General features: G+C 45.1%; 1 protein-coding gene across 1 annotated transcript in view; it reads left to right on the top strand.

Moving 5' to 3' along the window:
* Positions 1-23,841, top strand: part of KIF5C (kinesin family member 5C) — a 154,532-nt gene extending 130,691 nt beyond the window's left edge. Inside the window, exons 22-26 of the mRNA XM_043894727.1 lie at positions 1,382-1,453; positions 4,141-4,245; positions 6,126-6,342; positions 7,459-7,572; positions 20,073-23,841. Coding sequence (XP_043750662.1) covers positions 1,382-1,453; positions 4,141-4,245; positions 6,126-6,342; positions 7,459-7,565 — 501 coding nt within the window. The 3' untranslated portion in view covers positions 7,566-7,572; positions 20,073-23,841. The remainder of the gene's footprint in view (positions 1-1,381; positions 1,454-4,140; positions 4,246-6,125; positions 6,343-7,458; positions 7,573-20,072) is intronic.
* The last annotated feature ends 251 nt before the right edge of the window (positions 23,842-24,092 follow it).

Raw genomic sequence — 24,092 nt, 5'->3', positions numbered from 1 at the left:
GCCGTGTCACGGACAGCCTGGAGCTGTCCCCCGACACCCGCCCGCTGGCTGCTCGGCCCCAGACATGCAGCGAGCACACGGTGTTCCCACAGCAGGCCCGCTGGCCTCCTGCAGAAAGTAATTTGCCTCATCTGAGGAGGCAATTGACTTCAGCTGCTTTTTATTTCAGCACTATTATGGAACTGGACCCAGTAATAGGACCTAAAATTAACATAGAACCTTTATTCCCAGAAACTTATTGTTTCCATGGCTTTGGAGCAGCCTGTTCTGTCTTTTCTTCTGTCAGCTTCTGTTAGTTCCATCCCTTGACATTCTGTGTGAGAGTAGGTCAATTTTGACAAATTGAAAAATACAAATGCAAGTGTATTTCTCTCCTCATTGGAAAATATTTTTCACAGAACTGGTTGTAGGTCTTGTGGTGAATACATGGAGACTTAAATGGAAGGAAACATTAGGTTTTCTGACTTTGTTAACAGGGGGCACCAGGTTTGATTCAGACCTTTGTCTTGGCAATCTAATTCCTAAGTGTTCATTAGTAGAGAATAATCCTAAATGGAGGGGAAAAAAAAAATGCTCCCAAGAAGTTAACTATAGGAAAGTTATAGCAACAACAAAAGGAAACAGTAAAAGACTAATGAGGAAATAGCTGCCAACTATGATGCATCAATAAAGAATACTAGCTAATATTTATTGAACACTTACTATGTGCCAGAAACATAAGAGTTTTATAAGAATAATCTCATTTAATCTTGATAACAACAACTATGAAGCAACTACTGTTTTTAATCCTCATGTTATAAATAAGAAAGCACAGGAGGGTTAGATACTTTGCCCAGGGTCACCAGGTGGAATGTCCATTAGCTCAGTGATGTGAGGCAAAAAAAGCATATTGCGGACCAGGGCCAGAGGGGTATGGAAACATGAAAAATATTGGTCAGCTAGGGTGGGAGAAATTGCGGCGAACTTTTCATTGAAACTTGTTGGCATTTTGTATAATGTGTGCACAATAAATTAGAGTGAAAAAAGAGTCCATTCTGTTATAACGTAGCTCACTAGGAATTTTTATGAGAAAGCTTTCATGTTTTCGTGGTTGAAAGGGAGGAAAAAGGTTCTATTTAAAACAGAGCAAACGAGCAGGCTTTGGTCTAGTTTCCATATCTTTGAGTTCCCAGGCTCTGTACCTTGGGGTAGCCCTGGGAATATGCCAGGTGGAGGGGGAGGACATGAGGGTGGGCAGGTCACAGGAAGTGGAGGGCCCTATGGCCTTGACAGCCGGCTTGCAGAGCTTTGTGGAGGCATCTGGGGTTGATGGTCTGCTGCCAATGGTGTCATAAATTGTGTGCCCTCACCTAAGTGGTGTTTTAACGATCTTCTCTTCCAGTCTCGAGAACTGCAGACTCTGCATAACCTCCGTAAACTCTTTGTCCAGGATCTGACTGCGCGGGTTAAAAAAGTGAGTTCTAATTCGTGTGAATGGGATTGAGGAGAAACGAAAAGTCGGCCAGAAAGAATCATTTTCAGTTGCTTAAATCATTATCACTTGCTTAAATCCTAGCTGGTGATGCTTAAAAATTACTTCATACCAGAGAATGTGATGAAAAGAATGTGCTAGAGGAGGGAAAAATACCTGGGAACATTTTTCCATCTGACTTTTCATTCTTAGGGAAAGGAAGCTATCATCCTTTCCTTGGCCTTTATTTCAAACGAACACATAATTATCTGGTTGCAGTGTGAAAACCTCTGAGTGACGCAGGGAAAACCCAGAGGGCTCTTAAGAGACAGCCTGGCCCTACGCCTGGTGAATGATGCCAGGAACCTGGAAACACCGGGGGCTGGACCCTCCTGTTCTCCGGTTAGGAGGCTGCGAGGGGCCGGGTCGGAGCGTAGGAAGCACCTGAGCATCCCGTGTCTTGCCTCCTGTCCCCGGCAGCCACGTAATTGGTCCTTTGTGTTCTGTCTTACGGTTGTGGAAACGGGCTCCACTGTCCTGAGATCACAGAGCTGGGGAGAGCCAGAGATAGGCCTGAAATCCAGGTCGGTGTGACTTCCAAGTCGGAGCATTTTGTGCCACATGCAGTGGTGATCTTGGGGAATTGCCGAATGGTGAACCCCCAGAGCAGCTAGCAGAGGTCTGAGGCGGGAAGAGGGAGAAGCAGCAAGAAAGCATTTGAAAAAGTGACGGATGAGGAGCAGCAAGCATACCCAGAGGTAATAGGATGGACAGAGGTGTATTTAGGTGTGTGCATGGGGGTCTGTGCGAAGGAGCCAGGGAAAAGAGATGAAGTATATTATTTAAGGGAAAAAAAGAGAGGAGGTGATTGATAGGGTCAGATCTGAGAGGACAGAATTGATAGCATAGATGAGTATATATGGCTTGGTAAATGGAAGGGACACACTTTCCCAGAGAGGAGAAGTGGAGAAACCAGACATTAGCAGGGAAATATATGACAGGGGAAGAGATACATTCAACGACTCTGACTTTCTTCAGCTAATGTGGAGAAGGAGGAAGAGAATGGGGAGCCCGTGGAGCCTGGGGGAGGCTCGGGCAACTGTGAGGGATTTACTGGAGATAAGCAAAAGGATGCTGAGCAGTGGTGGGAGTGTCCAGATGAGGTTCAGAGCACGGATTTGTCTTGGCACTTGGCATCATGGTTCTAGTGAGTTTGGAGGGCTAGAAATCAAAATAAGGAAAGAGGGTGGAGAATGATGGGAAAGAGGGATATTTCAAGGCCTGAGTGGCAGGGTAGGTAGTGACCACAATCATCAACGTAGAAATGATCAGAGGACCTGGATCAGGGAGCAAAGAGAGGCTAGAGCAGAGGTGATGAAGACAGAGACTTAGGGGGATTATGATCAGAACTGAAAAGACTCAGTTGCGGGGAGGAAGTATTCCAAGGAGGACGCAGAGCTTGGGACCAGATTTCATGATGTAAGACTCTCTAGGGAGGATCCGCTCTTAGACCAGTGGTTCTCAAAGTGTGGTCACCTGGCCAGCAGCACTTGCATCACCTAAGAACTTGCTGGATGTACCAGTTCTCACATCCTTCCCTGGATCCACTGACTCAGAGACTAGGGTGAGTGAAACTCACTCAGTCGGGTCTGACACTTTGCGACCCCATGGGCTATACAGTCCATGGAATTCTCCAGGCCAGAATACAGAAGTGGGTAGCCTATCCCTTCTCCAGTGGATCTTCCTGACCCCAGAATCGAACCAGGGTCTCCTGCATTGCAGGCAGATTCTTTACCAACTCAGCTATTAGGGAAGGCCCCAGAGCTTGGGACCAGACCAAAAACTAGGGTGGGGCCCAGCAATCTGAGTTTTAACAAACCTGCTGGGTTTAAGAGCCCTGGATTTAGACCCAGGAGACAGGTTTGAAATGCCAGTATGGCTACCACCTCTCAGAAAGAGTGATGATACCTTTTGTAATCAGACAAAATAAGCATGCTTTGCCATTTTTAGACTCCAGGATGTGTTTGTACATATATTTCCTAATTTATGTGGCCACTCAGCATGGAAGTGTTGGGAGAACAGTGCTTTTGTTAATCTCAAGATCTGATAAATTTCGAGTGTCAATCCAGCACAGCACACAGATGCCTTGAGTGATCTGGGATGGATTTGTTAAATAATTTCATGTAATCGCAAGCTGAAGGGACAAGCAGAGACCATGGAGACTGCCCAGCGGGACCACAGACACTTTCCCACAGCTTGATGACTCATTATCTCACTTGTGATGTTTTGAAATCAAATTTAGGTCTTGGGCTTATGTTTTCCCATTAATTCTTCTTAATGAGTTTTGAAACACTTTCTTTTGAAAAGAAAAGTGTCTGTTTACCTACCTGCAAGGGAGAGGTATATTCACAAAGAGAACTGTATCTAATTTGTATCTTTCAAAAGTAGATTGCAATATTTTTGGTCAGCTATGTAAAAAACAGCATATTTGATATGCTGTTTCAAGGGAATTAATTGGGAAGACTGTTGAGTCTCAACTTCTAGAACCTCTATTTTCATTTTCAGAATAAACCTTTAGTAGGATCGGGGATTTCTTCCCAAAGACATTTAGAATGGCTCTTCTGCATGATGCTGGGGCGGAGGGTGGGCAGTTTGGAGGCTGATTCTGCTGACCCCTTGTCTTGATGCAGAGTGTAGAGCTGGACAGTGACGATGGAGGAGGCAGTGCTGCCCAGAAGCAGAAAATTTCCTTCCTGGAGAATAACCTGGAGCAACTCACCAAGGTTCACAAACAGGTAGGAGGGTTGTGCCAGCTTGCCCCTGCTTCTCCTTCTCTCTTGGAAGGAAGACTCACTGCGTGTGGCTTCAGTGAGGGAGGAACTCTGATACAGAGGTGAAAGGACTATAACATCACCAGAGAACATCTGTGTCAGAAGGGACTTTCAACTCTTAGTCTGCAGTGACTTCCTTTGTATATGAAATCCTTTCTTTGATGGAAGCTAAATATAAAGCATTGAGTGTGAGCTCTCTGAGGTTTGGGGAGCAGGGTGTTCAGTCGTGTCTTTTCATTCTGCCTCCCTTTCCAGCCTCTGAGCCCAGCTGGCCTCGCTGTGTCCCATGATGCTTTTGAGGACACTTTGTGGACCCAAAGACTCCACAGAACACAGAGCAGATGACTCTGAGCTGGTTCAGGCTTCCTGTTTCTAGAGACGAGAAAACAGGCTCGGAGAGGAAGCCGCTGGCTTCATCCCACAAGTGGGAGAACTGGGGCCAGCTCCAGCCCCGTCTCTGCTCTGTCCTGTTTCTTGGGCATCCTCTCAGGTTCCTGCAACACCCTGGAGTTTGTTTAGAGTGGCAGAGAGCAATAACCATGTCCAAACCCACTGACGATTTAGGCAGGTTATTTGTCTCCTTTCTGCTTATTTTTTAAAATTTGCTTTTAATTGAAAGATAACTGCTTTATAGTATTGTGCTGGTTTCTGTCATACATCAACATGAATGAGCCATAGGCATACACATGTCCCCTTCCTCTTGGCCCTATCCTTTCTGTTTAAATGCTGAAATGTTCATGATGGCTTTCCCTAAATCCTCAAGATCTGGGATCTGAAAAGAATGGTTCAGCTTTGCAATGGACCACATACTCTAGGGGACGTCATTTCTCTTTGACTTGTTACATGCTCTTCAACGTTACTGATGATGGCACTTTTGCCCAAAGGGAGGATGACAGATTCAACGTGGTTGAAGTCATTCAAGCAAACTGTTGATGAGAAACAGAAAAGCAGAAACTGCTGGGGACTTGAAATTGAGCCCTGAAATTCATTAATTATTTTATTAATGAATTCAGTGAATATTTATTAAAAACCTAGTCTGTACTGGGCCTGGGGCTGGGACTGCGTGGGGAGATAGGGGTAAAGAAAACAGGTGAGGCCTAGCAATAGTTCAACCCACACAGCACTCCTGATTTTCAGAACTTTTCCTGATCCACTTGCATTCCCACAATGGTCCTTTTATGTAGTATGGGGACTTAATAAGTGGTTGAACGACTCATACCTGGTCTGATGACCAGGAAATAACAGAACTGGCTTTTGGCCCATCCTTAACCTAGCGTGAGTCTGTTCCTTCTGAATTGAGAGTCTTAGATCATAAAGAATGAGCAGTATTCCTGAGTTACTTAGACCCTGGGTACACTCCAAACCTTGTGCTGGTGTGGACAATGTGTCCTGTCTGAAGGAGGCCTTCAGAGAGCTCTAGAACATGAATGCCTTTCATAGAGCATGTCTGAGCTGGCTTCACGTTTCTTAGCTTTCACATGCCAACATCGGAGTAGTCAATTGTCTCCTACAAGTTCCCCCTCACCCCTCAAACAAAAGAAGCAGCAAATCCCACCCAAGCCTGAATGTTTCCCACAGTTGGAAATGGCTCCTAATTCTAGCCTACTCCCCTCTCCACTTTCTCCAACCTGTGAATACTGTGTTTGGCAAATCTGAGTCTCAGGATGTGGGATTTTTATTCCCCTTGGGCGCTCTCAGAGTTTATGGTCTTAGGCACTTTTCAGAACAACCTGGCAGGGGGTGGTGGTTCTAACTGCTCCTCTGTGGCCTTCTCAGCCCCCAGCACTGGGTCTGCTGCTCCTGCTTCCTCTTTCGGTAACTCCCCACCTCTCCCTTCCCTGCAGCTGGTCCGGGACAATGCAGACCTGCGCTGTGAGCTGCCCAAGCTGGAGAAGCGCCTGCGTGCCACGGCCGAGCGTGTGAAGGCGCTGGAGAGCGCGCTGAAGGAGGCCAAGGAGAACGCCATGCGGGACCGCAAGCGCTACCAGCAGGAGGTGGACCGCATCAAGGAGGCCGTGCGAGCCAAGAACATGGCCAGGAGGGCTCACTCGGCCCAGATCGGTACGTGCGTCTGCACCCGGGCCCTTGATATAAGGCGAGGGCTCCGCGGGCCAGATGGTCTGTGCAGGCCAGCCGGGGCCTCCGAGCACCCGGCGTCCATCCTGGGAAGATGGGATCGCTAGACGCGCGCTTCCTTGAGATTCCAGAGGACATAGTGATCCTCAAAATTATCGAGCTGAGCAAAGAAGCCAGCCAGCCCTGGCTGCAGACAGAGGGGTTTGGCTGTAAACAGAGGTACACTTTCCCAGAGATACCAGAGTATATGGCTCGCTCAGCACAGCCTGCGGGCGCCTTGCGGTTTGCACCTGGTGGAACCATGAAGGAGCTGCATGTAGCTAGAAGACTCAGAGAGTCTCTTGTAAGTACAGGTTTGGAAATACCCTGGAGAGAGCCAGGCCTGGCATCGGTGAGTGCATGGGGGCTGGACATACAGCCCCTTCCAGGCCTGGATTTAGATGTTCTACCTGCAAAGACTGAGAGTGTAGCTGTTGAGTCATCATTCCTGGGATAGAGCCATAGGAGGAAAAGAGATTTAGGCATGTTCTCTAGAGAGCATTTTTTTATTCTTCTTGATGGCAATATCTCCAATAACATGTAATAATATTTCTTATCAGATACTGCTGTGCAGATGTTTGGGAAACCAGCAACTCCTTGTTTCTAGTTTTAAGATCATAGATTAGTGCTTCACTGAGTTTATTGGATTTTTATACCCTTGGAAAATCTCCTGAAACCTGTGGACCTCTTCCCCTAAAAATGTATCATAGACAGAATTCTGCATCCAGTTTTAGGGAGATGCTGTTGAAACTCACTGGGGCCTATGGATCTGCCTCAGATAAACCTGAAAGTCTGTTGTCTCTAATTTTCATTAATCAGAATTGAATAATTGATATATAAGTTCTCTTTGTCCCCTGAATATTGGGTGGCTTGGATTAGCTAACTGTGCTAATAGAAGGGCAAACCTCCTGTCTTCAGAGAAGTCTGGTGACTGATAAGAATTGCGACATTGATGAGAAGATTGTGCCTCTTGGTTTTTGCCTGTGACCAGGAAGTATCTGGGTGCAGCTGTGTAAGCCCTTTCTGAATGTCTCTTCTCTCTTTTCTGTCTGTTGGCCACAGCCAAGCCCATCCGCCCTGGACACTACCCTGCATCATCTCCAACGGCGGTCCACGCCATCCGAGGGGGAGGAGGCGGCTCTTCAAACTCCACTCACCACCAGAAATAAATATGAAGTGAGTCCCTCGTGTCGCTTCTGTCCGGGGCAATACTAGGGGCTCTCCTCGCCTCTGCCAGGAGCTCGGCCCCCCGTGTGTAGACAGCTCAGCTCTGCCCAGCACACGCCCTGGGGCTTCAGGTTATTGGGGGCCCGCATTTGCCCCGACTCAGTCTAGAGCCTTCGGGTCTTCCAGCTCAGGCCACTGGTGCTGGGACCCCGTGGCGTTGGGGAGGGCGTGGTGAATGAGTCAGGCCAGCCTTCTTTTGTCTGCGGGACTCCCCTCTGTAGCTGGCATCCGCAATGGCATTACCTGTTTGTCAGGTGCTTTTGCCCAGAGCAGGCAGACATGGGTGGTTGCTCTAAGCCTCAGGAACCCAACCTAAGAAAGAGCCAGATAATTAAAAGTCACGTGTTTATAATTACTATCGGAACTCAACAAATGGGGTTTTAAAGAATTGTGCAAGTTTTCATCTAGCTAAGCCTGGACCACTTTTTTTCTTTGAGATGCTGGTCTGAAAACTGCTCTTCCCACAATGCACATGCCTGACTTGGCTCTACCACGTCAGCACAGAGGGGAAAGTGGTGTGCTTTAGAGAAGAGGAGGCAGTACAGGCCTGTCCCCTTGTGCTTGAGGGAAAGAGTCTACTGGTTGGGCAGGGCAGAGAGACAGCTCGGTGGCCAGAGAACTCTGTTTAGAGAAACTGACTTCATGTCAATAACCTATAGATGGGAGGAGGTGGCTCCTAATGCTGACCGTGGAGTCTGAGCCCTCAGTAGGAGAGTTTGCAAAATGGGTGAGCTTGGCGACAAAATCGCAATGATCAGGGGCAAGTCAAGAAAGAGTGGGTCTTGCACCTAGGCTTCCCTGATAGCTCAGTTGGTACAGAATCCACCTGAAATGCAGGAGACCCTGGTTCGATTCCTTGGTTGGGAAGATCCCCTGGAGAAGGGAAAGGCTACCCCCTCCAGTGTTCTGACCTGGAGAATTTTATAGGATCACAGAGTTGGACACGACCGAGTGACTTTCATTTTCACTTCAAGGCAAGTGAAGATGAAGGGCTGGAGCCCCCACTCACAGGCTACGACAGTATTGTTTAAGCTCAGGCAAAACTTCCAAGGAGGAGCTTTTGCATGCCCTGCCCCAGCAATGGCATGTCAAGGAGCAGGACACACCAAGGTAGCCCATGGCAGGCAGCGTGCCCTCTATCTTCTGCTGTATCCTGGAAGAGTGGATGGGAAATTATCTTGGTGATGGGTCACCCTATTCAGATGTGATCTCTGCTTTTAATCAGAAGTGAAGGCAACCCACTCCAGTATTCTTGCCTGGAAAATCCCGTGGACAGAGGAGCCTGGTGGGCTACACTCCCTGGGGTTGCAGAGTTGCACATGACTGGGTGACTAAACAACAACAAAGTAAAACTGGATGTTAAAAATTTGTTTTCGACTGCCTCTTATCGGTGTTGGGGTTGACACTTGAAGGGAGCCATAAGAGCAAATTGGGCAACTTAGTACAGAAAGCCTAACAGTGGTTCTCGACCTTTGGTGAGTGTCAGCATCACCTAGCACCCAGAGACCCAGGATCCTTGAAGTAGCGTAGGGTTTGGACCTTCATGTTTTCACCAAGTACCCCAGGTGACTTTGCCTGCCTGCATGCTATCACTTCAGCAGTGTCCGACTCTTTGTGACCCCATGGACTGTAGCCCGCCAGGCCCCTCTCTCCATGGAATTCTCCAGGCAAGAATACTGGAGTGGGTTGCCATTTCCTCCTCCAGGGGATCTTCCCGACCCAAGGATCAAACCCATGTCTCTTATGTCTCCTGCATTGGCAGGTAGGTTCATTACCACTCAACACCACCTGGGAAGCCTTTGCGACTTGGTAGCCTAAAGTATCCTACAGTGGCTTATACGGGATGGATGTTTATTTCTCTGTCACATGAAGGACATTTGAGGGTGGTCAGTGGCTGGGGGAACTGGACAGTGTCAAAACTTAGGCTCACTGTCCTCAGCAAGTACACTGCCTTCTGCACGGTCACGTAAATGACTTCTGCAGTTCTAACTGTAGTGCCTGTCCTCCATGTTAATATATATTTGTTTTTCTCTTTCCAACTTACTTTGCTCTGCATGACAGACTCTGTGTCGATCCATGTCTCTACAAATGACCCAGTTTCATCCCTTTTTATGGCTGAGTAATATTCCATTGTACATGTGTACCATATCTTCTTTACCTGTTCCTCTGTGGATGGACATTTAGCCTGTGTGCTGTGTTGAGCAAGCAGAGAGAGCAGCTGGGGAGAGGCAGAAGCAGCTCATGCAGTTGAATCAGCTTCCTTTAAGTTGCCTTTTCAGAGGTGCCATCCATCTACAATGCCTGCACCCTTTTGGCACAACTGAGACACACGTGATCACATCTGCTTCAGGGGAGGCTGGAGAAGGTGGTCTTTGGCTGGGCCCATCACTGCCCCAGATAAGAGTAGTGTTCTCTTGCCTGGGACGGCGAGATGGATGCTGGATAGGCAGCCAGCACTCTGGTTGTTCTTTTTTTAAAAATGTGTGTGGTGTGCTAGGTCTTAGTTGCGGTGTGTGGGATCTTAGTTCTCTGACCAGGGGTCAGTCCCTGACCCCCTGAACTGGGAATGTGGGGTCCTAACCACGGGCCCCCAGCAAGTCCCCCAGCACTCTGTTTATTGAGCACACACCCTGCAGCAGCGCTGTGCTGGGTGTAATATCTCTATCATCCGTTTGGTGGAAGCACCGTGTTCACGTGTGTTTGGCTCCAGCAAGCGCCTACGGAATACACCAGCCCAGGGATTCTGGCTTCCGAGACTGCTCAGTGGGAGGTCCCCCTCCTCCGGCACTCCCAGGAAGGCCTGTGAAGCCCACTTTTATGTAAGTTACGTAAAACCGTATGGTGGCCAGCCATCACCCTAGCCTGAAAGTCTCAAAGTCTTGGGACTTTCAAGACCTTCAGAGTGTAGACGCACCCTCACCCAGCATGGTGATTCATTTCTTTTGTTTCTAACTCAAAGTGCTAAGAGTGGATTTGATGATTTTATCTGAAATTGGAACCTTCTCCCGCCACCTTATTATCTATTCGTGTGACTGCCATGGCTGAGTGTTCTCACAACGTCACCAGACCCCATGCAAGTGTCAGGGTAGCGGAGGGGTTAAGGGGCCTGACTGGACAGAGACCTGGGTCCGGTGTCAGGCCTTTCACTTTCTTAATCTCAGACTCAGTCTTCTCATCTGTGAGATGGGGAGAGCCCTTTCCCTGGGCACTGCAGTGATTTGAGGGCTAAATGAGGTCATGCTTCTGAGCGGCTTGGCACATAACGAGTGCTCAACAAGATGGCAGCCGTGGGAGAGGTGAGCAGTGCAGGCTTGGCACAGGTGGGTGGTTAATGAATGCTGGTTTATGTCATCTGCTAATTCTCATAGTTGTTGGAAAACAGTTTTTAGTCTCTGTAGCAAGAGATTATAACCACTAAGTGGAGAAGGCTGATGTCTGAGTATCCTCTTTGGTGCTGTGACCAGATATAAGGGGTTTAAAATACACTAGCATGTATTTATCCCAATATTATAAACAACAACACTGACTGTTTTTATGAAAATAATTGGGCATTGGTTAGTGGAGTCAGAAAAAAAAGGGTGATAACCAATGGAGTAGGGAATTATAATTGGAGCTGAGGAAATGCTGATTAAAAATAAGCTTTTTTAAAAACATAATTGGAGGAAATTCCCTGGTGATCCAGTGGGTAGGACTCTGCTCACTCTCTGCTGAGGGCCTGGGTTTAGTCCTTGGTCGGGGAGCTGAGATCCCACAAGTCTCACGGCCTGGCTTAAAAAATAGAAATATGGAATTCATTTCTTAGGTGGATCAAAACCTTTTTGAGATGATCTTTTTTGGGTTTTCCTGGTGGCAGTGCAGGTAAGGAATCCACCTACAATGCAAGAGATGCGGGTTCTATCCGAAGGTCAGGAAGATCCCCTGGAGAAGGGAATGGCTACCCACTTCAGTATTCTTGCCTGGAGAATCCCATGGACAGAGTCTGGTGGGCTACAGTCTATGGAGCTGCAGAGAGTTGTACACGACTGAACCACTGACACTTTCTGCTCTTTGGATGCTTGTTCTGAAGTGTGTCTGTCCTGTAGCAATGGTTTTAGCTGCTGATCTTCCCAGCCCTCCTGTTGGAGCCAGAATGGCACCTTCATACTCAGGCAGCATCTGGGTCCCTTTGGAATTTCTTTCTGCTTCATTTCAGGATGGAGAGAGTATAGTCACAGTGCATCTCTGGGTTTATGCTCAAAGTTTCAGAGCCACTGAAGAGGCCAATGTGTGGAAATCAAAAGAACCCAGGACAGTGTCAGCTTTGATCTCATATTAAAATGTGGGGGCCAGGGCTGCCTCAGCAGGATGGGGACCATCTTTTTCAAGCTCCACAGCCGGACATGGGGCAGCATGGTGCAGCAGACTGAAGACACGGTATATGGAATTGGCCTCACGTGGGCTCCAGCCCTGGCCTTGGCTCTGTCCTTTTGTGACATTGGGCAAGTTGCTTGATTTCTTTTAGCCTCAGTTTCTTTATCTGCCAAATGGGATCAGGCATTCTATACTTGCTCAAGTACTTGGTTTAACAGTAGAGAGATAGAGGCTCTGTTCTTGTGTTCCCTGACACGCTTGTCGGGAAGAGATAGCAGATAAAGAAGGTAACTGCGTATAGTGGTCAGTGTTCTGAAGAAAATAAGAACAGCTTAATGAAATAGAGATTGGGGACACTTATTTAGGAGAGGGGGTGACTTTTGAGTTGAGAACTAAATGATGAGAAATGCCAGCCCCATGGCGATGTGTGCACAGACACTCGCTGGAAGGTGGGTCCAGCTTGCGGCACGTTTGAGGAACCACAGGAAGGCTGAGAAGGCTGGAGCACAGAGAACAGGGGAGAGCATCATAATTTGGGGAGGGAGATGGAACCAGATAAATTGAGGCTGAGGTGGGCAGTTTAGAGTGTAAGCTAAGCCTGGGGTTCACTGGGGCCTTTGGGCCTGGGAGTGGTGGGATGGGTTCATGACTAGTAAAGGTCTGTGAGAGCTGGACTTTGTAAGGAGGATAGGGGTGGGGTGAGGGTAAGTGCAGGGGACTCCCCTGGGGGTACTATTGTGGATGTCCACTTGGGTGGGGTGAGGGGGAGTCGCACTGAGCTAGTGGCAGTAGCAAGTGGTCAGAGTTGGCCTGTGTTGGAGAACTGAGGGTGAAGGGGTGAGGAGGAGGGGTGGGTGGGGATCAAATGTGGTTCCTGGGCTGGGGCCCTAGCAACCAGGTAAATATTGGTACCTTTTAGCAATGACTGGGAAAATTGAGCGATGCAGGTTTTATGGAAAAGAGAGCTTGGTGGATCATTAGTTGCCTCTTAGACAACTCAGCCTAGCTCACCATCAGGCAGGTATGTTGAGTAGGCAGAAACCTGCAAGCTCAGGCGAGAGGTCAGGGCTGAGGTCAGAGAGAGTTATGGCCTGTGGATTGTGTTTAAGGTCACATGTCTGGGTCTGGAGGAGGTCACCTGGAGAAAGGGGGACAGAGGCAGAGAGTGAGGAGGGTTTGACCAGATCTGGGGACTGGCCAATGAAAAGGTCAGAAAAAGGAGGTAGCAGCGATAAAGGGGCCTGAGGAGGAGAACGTTAGGCTCAGGGAGGCAGAGTGAAGCCCTGGCTCCTAAGGGGAGGTGGTCAGCTGTGCTGAAGGCTGCTCAGAGGTCCAGGGAGATAACCGCAGAGACTGATGGTTGTTGGAGGCCTGAGGGCAGAAACCTCAGCTTTACCGCAAGGGGGCAGCATGTAGCAGAGTGTGGGGGTGGGGAAATAGAGTCAGCACCTGCTTGCAGCTTGGAGTTTTGTTTGAAGCAGCAGAGAAATGGAGGGATATGAGGTTAAGATGGGGTTTGCATTTTTTTTTTTTTTTGGACGAACTCCACAGCATGTGGGATCTTAGGTCCCTGACCAGGGATCGAACCTGTGTGCCCTGAGCAATGGACGTGTGGAGTCTGAACCACTGGACCAGGGAAGTCCCTGCTTTTCTTTTTTAAGATGGCAGCTATTACAGCTTATTTGTACGCTGATGGTAATAATCCAACTGGGAAGGGAACTTGATAACTTAGGAGCCGGGAGAATCACAGTAGAGAGTATTGGCTTCCTGTGAGGTGCTTCGATCCGAACATAAACGAAGGCAAGGCTGTGCCCAAGGCAGAATGGAAGGTTCTGGTGCCTGGGGCATGCAGGGAGGTGAAGACGGAGCTCATCTTAGTGCTCCTTTTCCTGTGCAAGTAAGAAGTCATCTGAGAGCGTTGGGGGACACGGGGTTGCAGGCTGAGGAGAGGTGTGGAATAGGCCTCTTGGGTAGTTCTGGGTGCTTATTCGAGGCCCTGCGTTTAATTAAGGTAGACACCGTTCCAATACTTGCCCGGCTGCCTGGTGCCGAGGGCCCTGGAGCTGGGATTGCTTTCTTCGCTGTGCAGCGGGCACGGGTTCCAGTATGTCCACCAGATGGCGCCAGTGGGGCATTACTGAAAGCTCGGCCGTTCTCTGAAAGGCTTTTTGAGGCAGGATCCATCGTCTTTTGGTTTTCCTCTCTTATTTCTCAAACTTGAGTAGTAAATAGAGTACTTTTAAGGAAATAAAATTCTCACAGATTCCTGTAGTTAATTTAAATTATTTTAGTTTTTATTTTATTATTTTTTTATTATAGTGCAAATTAAAAAAAAAGTGTACACTCCTTAAACTGGTAGATGTTCCACAACTATCAAGTTGAAACACATTTAGAAAGTAGTTTTAAAAAGTCAAAAATCCAAATCACCAACCTTTACTAAGCTTTACTAACTTAACAATGACAGTCTTTTGCTGAGAATAAAGAGCAACGTGCAATGTGACTGTAGTATGTATTGCATTCGGTGGAGCTTGTCATGTGTGTCAAGACGTGACAATTCTTTCACCCTCTTTTTCTATTAAAAATCACTGCAGGATCACCCCTTGCTTTCAAGTCATTCTGTCTTCTCATGGCTGGAATGCCTCATCTTCCCATTGTCTGGATTTAGCCTGAAGATGATAAAAGCCGTGATGAAAAGCACCAACTTGGTTTTGGCATAAAGCAGGTGTGGGGCTGAAGTTGGTTACAAGATAGTCAGCTAGATAATCTAGAATATGCACATATTAATGCTTCAGATTTTCATGGCAAGGAAAGCATACAATTGAAAATACAGTGAAATGAACCAAAGACCTCAGATTCCTTTCAGTGTTGATGTAGCTGAACACTGTTATTTTGAGGACTGTTCACATATTAAAAACTCTATCTATCTATCTATCTATCAGGTCTAGAAATTATATCCTGTTTAATAAAATTTTGATACACTTTGATAAAATATTAGGCAACATCGTGGTGGTAGAGCCAGAGACACTAACTGGGCTCTTGAAGTACATTTGAAGACGCTTTTTTTTTTTTTAACCACTGTGATTTCATGTTTTGAGGCATAAAGAAAACAGCTCTGGAAAAGCACTTCTGCAGTTTATAGCAGGGTCACCCAGGTGAATGTAACTACAGAAAGCCATTGAAGAGCTCAGGAGTCTGTGCTGACCCCTGGGTCTCTGATTTATGTGACATTCCCTGGATCACTGACAGTCACTGCAGGGAAGTGCTACCTCTTTCAGGTTTTACTACTTCAGGATCTTATTGTGAGTTTATTTGTTAATTGTTTTTCTTTCTTTTTATAAAAGTTTCTAAGTGTTTTATTTATTTTTTAATTTAGTTTTTATTTTATATTGGAGTATAGTTGCTTCCCTGGTGGCTCAGATGATAAAGTATCTGATTACAATGCAGGAGACCTGGGTTCGATCCCTGGTCCTGGAATATCCCCTGGAGAAGACAATGGCTACCTACTCCAGTATTCTTGCCTGGAGAATCCCACAAACAGAGGAACCTGATGGCATACAGTCTATGGGGTCGCAAAGAATTGGACATGACCTAGTGACTAACACTTGCACTTTTCATAGTTGATTTACAGTGTTGTGGTAGTCCTCAGTGAACCCCGCGTCCAGCTTCATTTGATATCCTGCAGAGAGGCAGAGTGACCCGTCCAGATCTTGACAACTTGTTAGTGGGGGATCCTGGTCTGAGAGCTCTGATCTACTTTGCAGCAGTTCTCAAGGTTCCTGACCTTAGGACCTTTGACATTCCTAAAAAGCTTGGTGAACTCAAAGAGCTTTTATATTAATATTTCTGAGTTGTATCTGCTGACTGGTGGTGTAGTAAAAATGGAAACATTTAAAATAGCACTTCTATTAACAAATGCCATTTTTAATGAAAGGTAATTATTTTCCAAAACAAAAAACTTGGAATGGCACTATTTTTTTTCTTTTTTTACAGTTTTTTGCAAATCTCTTATAAGCTTAGAAGACAACAGTTGGTTTCTCGTATCTGCTGCAGGCCTTCCATCTGCTGCAATTGGGGTTGTTTTGGTTGAAGTATATGAAGCATATCCAACCTTGTCCCTCCGGACAAGGTTCCTGTCCATTTAGCAGCTAAAAAATCCATGGCATGAAGTTATGACCATAGTACCTTTATCATGGGCTTGTGCTGGGAATTAAGTGATATCATGTGAAAGTAGAGTGAAAAGTCAATAGACTACCTGGCAAAAATTAGACCCTGACAAATTAGACCACGAGTGTTACGGCTGTGGGGACAGGCCTAAAAGGAGTAGGTGAAGTAGGATCTGGGGGAGAAAGGAAAGACATGACTGCAGACAGCACTGGTATAACACGGGACTTTGAAACTAGCATTGTGCCTTCCAAGGGAGGGATTGTGGAGGAGCTGAGGGAAAGAATTCCTTCCTTCATCTCCAGCACAGTCACTGGACTTGACTCTCCTCAGTGGTACGCTTCTCAGAGCTAGGAATTCAGAGCAAGTAAAACTCTCCCTCAACAGCAGGTTGCAGAGTGCCCCTGTGGGACAAATTTGGTTCTGTTCAGCAGTGGTACGTCCGATACAACTGGTAATTCTTACAATGTAGGGACTGAATTGTAGAGGCAAAAGGTAAGATAAAATTACGTACTATTTAGATTAAGCATAAATTGTTTGCATTGCAAACAATTGCAAAAGCCAAAGTTGGTGGGGGACGTCTCTAACTGCTTCTTGCAAAACTCACATATCATTAGTTTCTTTCTTCAACCTTCCCCACTCCTTCTAAAGGAAGGTGATTTTATTTCTTGCTCAATCTGGTCACACATTGCCACTCTGAGTTACTATCCCCAGTTGTGCAGAGGCCCAGGGACAGTCCGGTAGCAGGGCGCTTGGTCCAGCATGCTTTTAGGTAAGTGAGTGGCTCTTCTGAACCATCTAAGGAGGGTCAACAGTGCTGGGTTCTCAAGATTCACCAAGCTGTCTGGATGGCCAGTCTCTGTTCAGAACAGTCAGAAATGGTTTTTTAGGGGGCTAACCCACTGGCCTCTATATGTTATATCCATCTCCTCTGTGGAGTTTGTCAGAGGTGAACATTCAGATAGTTAGGGGATGGATGGGAGTATCCAGGTCCATCCTTGGACCTGGGGAAAAGACTACTTTGGCATACAGGCCCATGAAGATCTTTAACTCAGGATGAAAAAGGTGTACCTCTAAGTAATAAAGGGCGTTTTCTTAGTAGAGTTACTGTGTTTCCTTTCAGAACCCCTCACAACCTCAGTTCCCTCTGCCCTCCTAGAGGCAGTTAAACTAAGCAGGCTGGGCCTCCTTTGCGTCCCCCCATTTCTTCCAGACTGTTAGCCAAAACGTGCAGCAGCTTGCACGTTGAGGGGAGTGGGGGGATTTGAATGAAAGGCCCTCTATGGAAATCATGTTGCTTCATGGTCCGCTGGAGTTACTGAGGCCGCCCTGTAGAGTTTGTGTGTCTAACGCTCGGCTCTGTCAACACGGGTAGGCTGCAGTTATCACGTTAAGCCATAATCCTCCATGTAAAGTATGTGCTGAGTTCCTCCCTGCCTGCAGGCATGTAGGATAGCCGTCTCATCTGACCAGGGTGACCCATGAATGATTCTGAGATCACTTGGAAAAATGAACCTGTAAGGAAAGTGAAATGGGGATTTCAAAGGTACTATTTAGAAAGCATTCTTGAGCCTATTGGTTTTCAGCTCAGAATAAATTTAAATGACAACTATGACTATGCTTTTAGGTTTTTCATTTCTGGTGCTAATAATAAGCACACAGTCTCACCACAGAGTCTCCACAGTAAAGATGCTCTTTCCAAAAACAGATCTCCTCTCTCTATCTGACTTATAAACATGACAGGAATATAAGATGGCTTTATATTTTTCATTCAGCAGCTTTGTAATTGTGAGCAATTGCACTATTAGAGCAAGAAATGGTAGTTATCATACGATCTCCCTGAATATTTATTTTTTGACTGGGGGAAGAGGTAATATTCTAAAAAGGAATGCGTTCTCTTTTTTCCTACTCAATTTTTGGTCTTTATTCCCTTTCCCCCACCACCTACTTTGCTCTTATCTACTTTTAAAATCCCTTTCCACACTGATTTTTTTTCCCCATTTATTTATAATTTATATCCTACTTATTTATACAAAATATGTAAGGTTGCTTACAATATTATAACACATAAATCAGGAGAGAGAAGACAAAAAAATTAGGGAGAGAGTGTTGTAGTAGGAAGCTGAGATATTTATCACAGTTGAGCACCAAGTTTGAATGTAAGGCTCCTCAGAACAAAAACAGATGTGTGTCCACTTGGAGTCCCCTCTTTTTTTTTTTAGGTATAATTGCTTATGATCTTATATTAGTTTCAGGTGTTCAACATAGTGATTTAAAATTTTTATAGATTATACTCCATTTATTGTTGTTATAAAATACTGGCTATTATTTCCTGTGCTTTGCAGCATATCCTTGTAGCTTACTTATTTTTTGCATGGTGATTTGTACCTCTTAATCCCCTACTCCTGTCTTGCCCCTGCCCCTTCCCTCCCCCCATTGATAATTACTAATTTGTTCTCTAAATCTGTGAGTGTATTTCTTTTTTGTTGTATTCACTGCTTTATGTTTTTGAGGCTCCACATATAAGTGATAACATACAGTGTTTGTCTTTCTGTCCGAATTACTTGACTTAGCATAATGCTCTCCAAGTCCATCATCCATGTTGTTGCAAATGGCAAAACTTCATTCTTGTTGATGGCCGAGTAGCGTTCCATTATATATCTACATGAAGTTTTTAGAATCAGAAGAGCAGCTGGGTTTTTCTTAGTGTCTGTCACATTTCCTGTGCCTGGCACTACCTGTGTATTCCTTAAGGATGAGGCTCTACCAAGCTCTCCTGTCACCCACTCCCCACCCCACAAGCACCATGATCTCTGCACAAAACCCACAGGCAGGACCCCAGACAGACCAGTCTGTGAGGAGGTGTGAGGGTGTGAGGCTTCTGGGTTTGAGGAGGTTGAGGCTTTCTGTTTCTTGCTGAAAGTAGAGTTCACTGGAGTTGGTCCAAAGGCTGATGAAGGGCTGGCCTCTGAGTCAGAACTGGTCACATTTCATCCTGGAGACTTGACCGTATCCGATGAACATCTGGTGGGATGTGGAGTGACATCAGAGAGGGCCTACTACGTAACTTCACCCCGGGGAGACAAAACAATACCTTTCAGGATTGGGAGTCTATGCCTTGAGAAAGCTTGGCCTAAGGGGGTGTGTCTGACCTGGCTGGATGTCTTTAAGTGCTGGCAAGTGAGAATTGGTGTTTGAGTTCCCCCAAGGAATGAGAAAATGAATTCTGTTTCTCCAAATATCTGTCGTTTCAATAGGCACTGACTTTTGGAAGACACTATGAAAAGTGAAAGTGTTAGCCGCTCAGTCATGTCCAACTCTTTGTAACCCCATAGATTGTAGCCCACCAGGCTCCTCTGTCCATGAAATTCTCCAGGCAAGAATACTGGAGCGCGTAGCCCATTCCCTTCTCCAGAAGGGAGAAGATCTCCAGAAGATCTTCCCAGCCCAGGGATTGAACCTGGGTCTTCCAACACTGCAGGCAGATTCTTTAGCATCTGAGCCATTAGGGAAGAGACTGTTGTCAGGGCTAAATAGTTGGAGCAAAAGAAAAAGCCTCCTAAGTAGGAGGCTGTGCTGTCCAGTAGGCTCACTGCTCACCACACAGGTGACTTCTGAGCACTTGACTTGTGGCCAAGTTCACACCGAGGTGTATGGAAAGTGCAAAAAACACACCAGTTGACAAACACTGGCAGAAAAGACTGTGAATTATCTCAGTAGTAATATTTTAATGTAAAACATCTCAATCTCTAATAATTACTTATGTGGCCACCTGAACATTTATTAATAAAATTAAATGTGTGGCTCCCATGGTATTTCTGTTGCGACAGCTCTGGTCTAAATATCTAAAATTAAAACTTTTTTTTCCCTTAAAGAGTGAATTTCTATTGTGTTCTCTAACTCCTATGTTCTTTCTCTCTTTGATTCTCTTTCAACAGATATGACTCTCCACGTAGCATGTCAAGGACTACATTAATCACCAGTTCCTTTATTTTTCTCCCTCCCACATAGTTTCCATTTTCTTTTACACTTGCTTACCCCAGCCATCTGCAGTACACCAGTTTCAGATATTTGAGCTGTATAGAGTTTCTGTGTACAGATGCGTGCTTGGACTTTTCTCAAGAAATCTGAAGGGAACGCTGACAGAAGACCCACTTACTCCTGGGACCCATTGCTCTGGCCTTGGGCCTGGGGCATTGGGTGGTCCCTGGGTGGTTCTTGGAGACTCCTTTCTCGGCAGCCACGTCCCAGCAAACACCACTCCCTGAGGGGGAACAACCAAGTGCCGTGGAGGTGGGGACTCCCGCTCCACCACCACAACTGTCTGGTTTCCTGTAAAATACACACATTACTTTATATTTTTAGGGAACACAAAAATGCTGCTATAAGGGTTTAAAATTTTCATTCTGAACACTTTTCCAAAACAAGTCACCCCAAAGATGCATTTTGAATACCCTGGTCACATCTTTGGATCTGTAAAATACACCTTTTAGTATGGCACCCTTTAAAATGCAAAGCATATTCATTCAAGGCAGAAAAACAATCTGACAGTAGCAATGTAGACAGTGTTCACTCAGACACATCTGTGTAAATGCGAGAAGTCATAGCATTCACCTCTGGGCTGCTTGTTACTGAACCTGCAGTGACTAGTCTCAGCCAGCCCAGGTTAAATATCATTCCTTCAGACATGTTGAAAATGCTGCAAAGTTGGATGAGTGGAAATGGGGCTGCCTCCCTCCTCACTGCCTTCTCCCCGAACACAGAAGCTCGCTTCGGGGATGGCCTCTTCTCTAGGGAACCATCGTAAGCCTGGTGGGGATGCTGCTGATGAAATCCAGGATTGTTCCAGCAGTTGAAAAGGAAGCCCTAGAGGGAAAGTGACATATTTTTGTGCCTATGAATAAGTTGTTGTATTAACCCATCCTTACTTGACTGTTTAGTTGAGTTCTCTCTTTGGCAGCAAATAGATAGGTTTCTCTTAGGTAGAATTTGAAGAAATCAGTGTGGATGGATTTTTCAGTTCAGCTATCGTTTTATTCAAATTTATGACTCTAAAGCTGATTCAACTTTTATTTCCAGTTGTGCATATTAAAATGATCGATGTCCAAGTAGTAAAGTTTCCAGGGAAACTGACATGGATTCAGTTCAGTTAGTCTCATGTGCTGCTACTTGTTTGGGTAAATCTGAGGATTAAGTCAATGATGACCAAACCCATCTCATTGAAAGAACTCATCCTATGCTTATGGCGACCTGGGATGAGTGAGCTGGTTCTATCCCTGCTGTTTTCACCTTTGGAATGAAATTATGCCAGGAGAGACATGGCGCTTTCTCATTGCTGGTGGGTGGGAGATAGTTCGTGTGTGTGTGCGTGCGTGTGTGTGTGTGTATAAAAAGCACTAAAGACCGAATAGATTTCCAAACTCTTGTGTAAAATTTTCCTAACCAAGCAAAGCTGCTTTGACTTAATTTATTTGTTAAATGTTGCACTTTATGTGTATTTTGTTTTGAGGGGCAGGTACTAAGGCAAGAGAAGAGGATAAATTCCACTGAAGTATTTATTTCATAAGAATGACAAGTTTGCATTCATTTACATTTTTAAAGCTTCTTGTGTTTGATTTTTTTTTTTTTACATTGTTGATAGCGCTCCAGTGCTATTTGCCATCTGACAGAAAGATCTTTGTAGAGCAGGTTTGACAAACCTTATCAGATAATAAATAACATATGCCATAGATTATAACCTTGTTGTTAATATGGTTGCCTCTAATTTTAGGAGCTAAAATTGGTCCTTGAGAGGATTGCCAGTTAATAAACAGTCATAACCACTGTTGTGGTTATGCTGTCTTATGCAACTGTATAACTCTATGTTTGGAAATTGGACAAAGGTGAGGAATTCTTCCTTTTGGGTTTTCTTGGTAATAGATTATTTTAGATTCTTTACAAAGTCATTTTTCCCTGGGCACCCGCTTTCTAATTCTGAAGGGGTCTTTGACTCGTTCATGTTTCTAAAAGAAACATTCACTTGTAGTTCCATATTTCTCGACCTCTGTTAGGGATTCACAAAATTCAGTTCACTTTTATTCACAGAGAAAGTTGGCTTTGATGTCTCTTAAAGATGATTCTGCTAGTTGCTGATCAGCCAGTCAGTTCACCTAGCTTCAGTCTTTACAGGACCTCTAAGCTAACTTTCCTACACTGTGACTAAAGGCAGATCATTGGAATGGATTATGCAGTATAATCAAATGAATCCCTAAATGTTACTTTGCTTAAGGTAATATCAGGACCATATACTCTGTAGAATCACTTTTGTTAAAAGCCACATTCATGCAATTTTCACTTTCTTAGACTACCATTTTTTACATTTGTACTCCAGATGTGAAAACTGAGTTTGTGGACGGTGGAGCCTATGATGATATTTTTTGGTTGTATGCTGCTTTTTGCTAGAGTGTGTATGTATGTGTGTGTGTGTGTCTCCTCTGTGAATAATTTTATATTTCAAGCTACTTCTTGAAAGTTTACTCTTTGATGCTAAAAGGGAATAACCAGATGATTTCTACAGATAATCTCTCCCTGCAGAATGGTGGATTGTTGAATTAGAGGAATGCTGTTTGGGATATCAACATTTATGGTTCGAGACAAAAATATATTAATGCCAAGTAGGTTTTGGTCAGTTACTGTAGAATTCTGTATAAATGCATCATCTCTTCCAATGCTGTACAATTTGCCTTGTGGAATGGCAGGTAGTAGGGAAAACAGTAAGTGTGGATTAAGACTTTAAAGGAAATAGTATTATATGATTAAGAAAATTAGAATTCGTAGAAATATTGGGATAAATGAAGTAAAAAGGACTGGCTAGAATGTAGCATCTAGAGAGTTTTTGAAGCCCTACTTTCACAGGGGGAAGTGATTTTCCTGTCCAAAGGCCAGACTAAGCCATCCCCAAGACTCAAGGGGAGATTATCATTTCTTTTTTCCTGGAGGAATAACTGAAAGCAAATAAAAATTCGCAACAGTCTCCTTTTTGAAGTGTATTTTTTAAGCCGGGCAGAAGACATTTAGACTCTGCCTTTATGACCCAGTAGGGAAGTTGTTTGTTGGCAGGGGGTAGGAGGTAGGGGACTGGGGTAAGATTTCACTTCTAAGTTGTCTCACACTGCATATCTTAAGCGAGCTACGGGAACCGTCATAGTCTAAAATGCCTTCACTGAACGTTAACAGTTTAGACTTTTTAAAAAATCTTGAATAAGGTCAAGGTAACAGCTGAAGGAAGCACCATTCCGTCAAGTCAGCTTACACATTTACAAATCTGTTCATCAGTTTAAAATAGTTTTCACCGTGTGTGGATATAAGGGGAATAGGGCAATTCTGTAGAATTATCCATGTCTAGTTTGTAAAGTATGTTGTGTGTACTGCAGATGTGTGTTCTCTGGGCTTTATGTATTTGTACAGTAGCTTTCATTAAAAAAAAAAAAAACTTGTGGATGAATTTGTTTTGGTGGTGTGAGGGGGAGAATGGCAGTTTGTATCGAGTTATGATGCTGTAATATAGTACATGTAACAAAAGAGCTGGAAGTAACCCTCCCCTGGCCCATGGACAATTTTGGTTATCTTCTAGGTTCTAAAATGAAGATCTATGGATACTCTGGCAGACTGCATGTTGTATAATTTGAAAAATACTAAAAGTGGAAAATAAAATTGAATTAAACTTTGGCTGGTCTGTTTTTTCTTATCTGAGTCATCTTAAAGGCACCCTCCTTGCAGTCCTCAGTGCCAGTGTGGGGATGGGCTGTTTTCTGGCCTCGAAGGAGTTCATTTCAGGGAGCAGCGGCTCGAATTCAAAGCCTGAGCAAGGTCAACCTTTACCTCTTTGTCTTTTGCTTTACTTGATTGTCTGTTTTTTAAGTTTTTCCTTCACTGAGGATCCAAGAAAACCTGACCTTTGTTTCTTCGCCACTGAAAAG

Source organism: Cervus elaphus, chromosome 33, assembly GCF_910594005.1.
Source record: "Cervus elaphus chromosome 33, mCerEla1.1, whole genome shotgun sequence".
Taxonomy (NCBI): Eukaryota; Metazoa; Chordata; class Mammalia; order Artiodactyla; family Cervidae; genus Cervus; species Cervus elaphus.
This window is presented reverse-complemented; position numbering and strand designations above follow the sequence as displayed.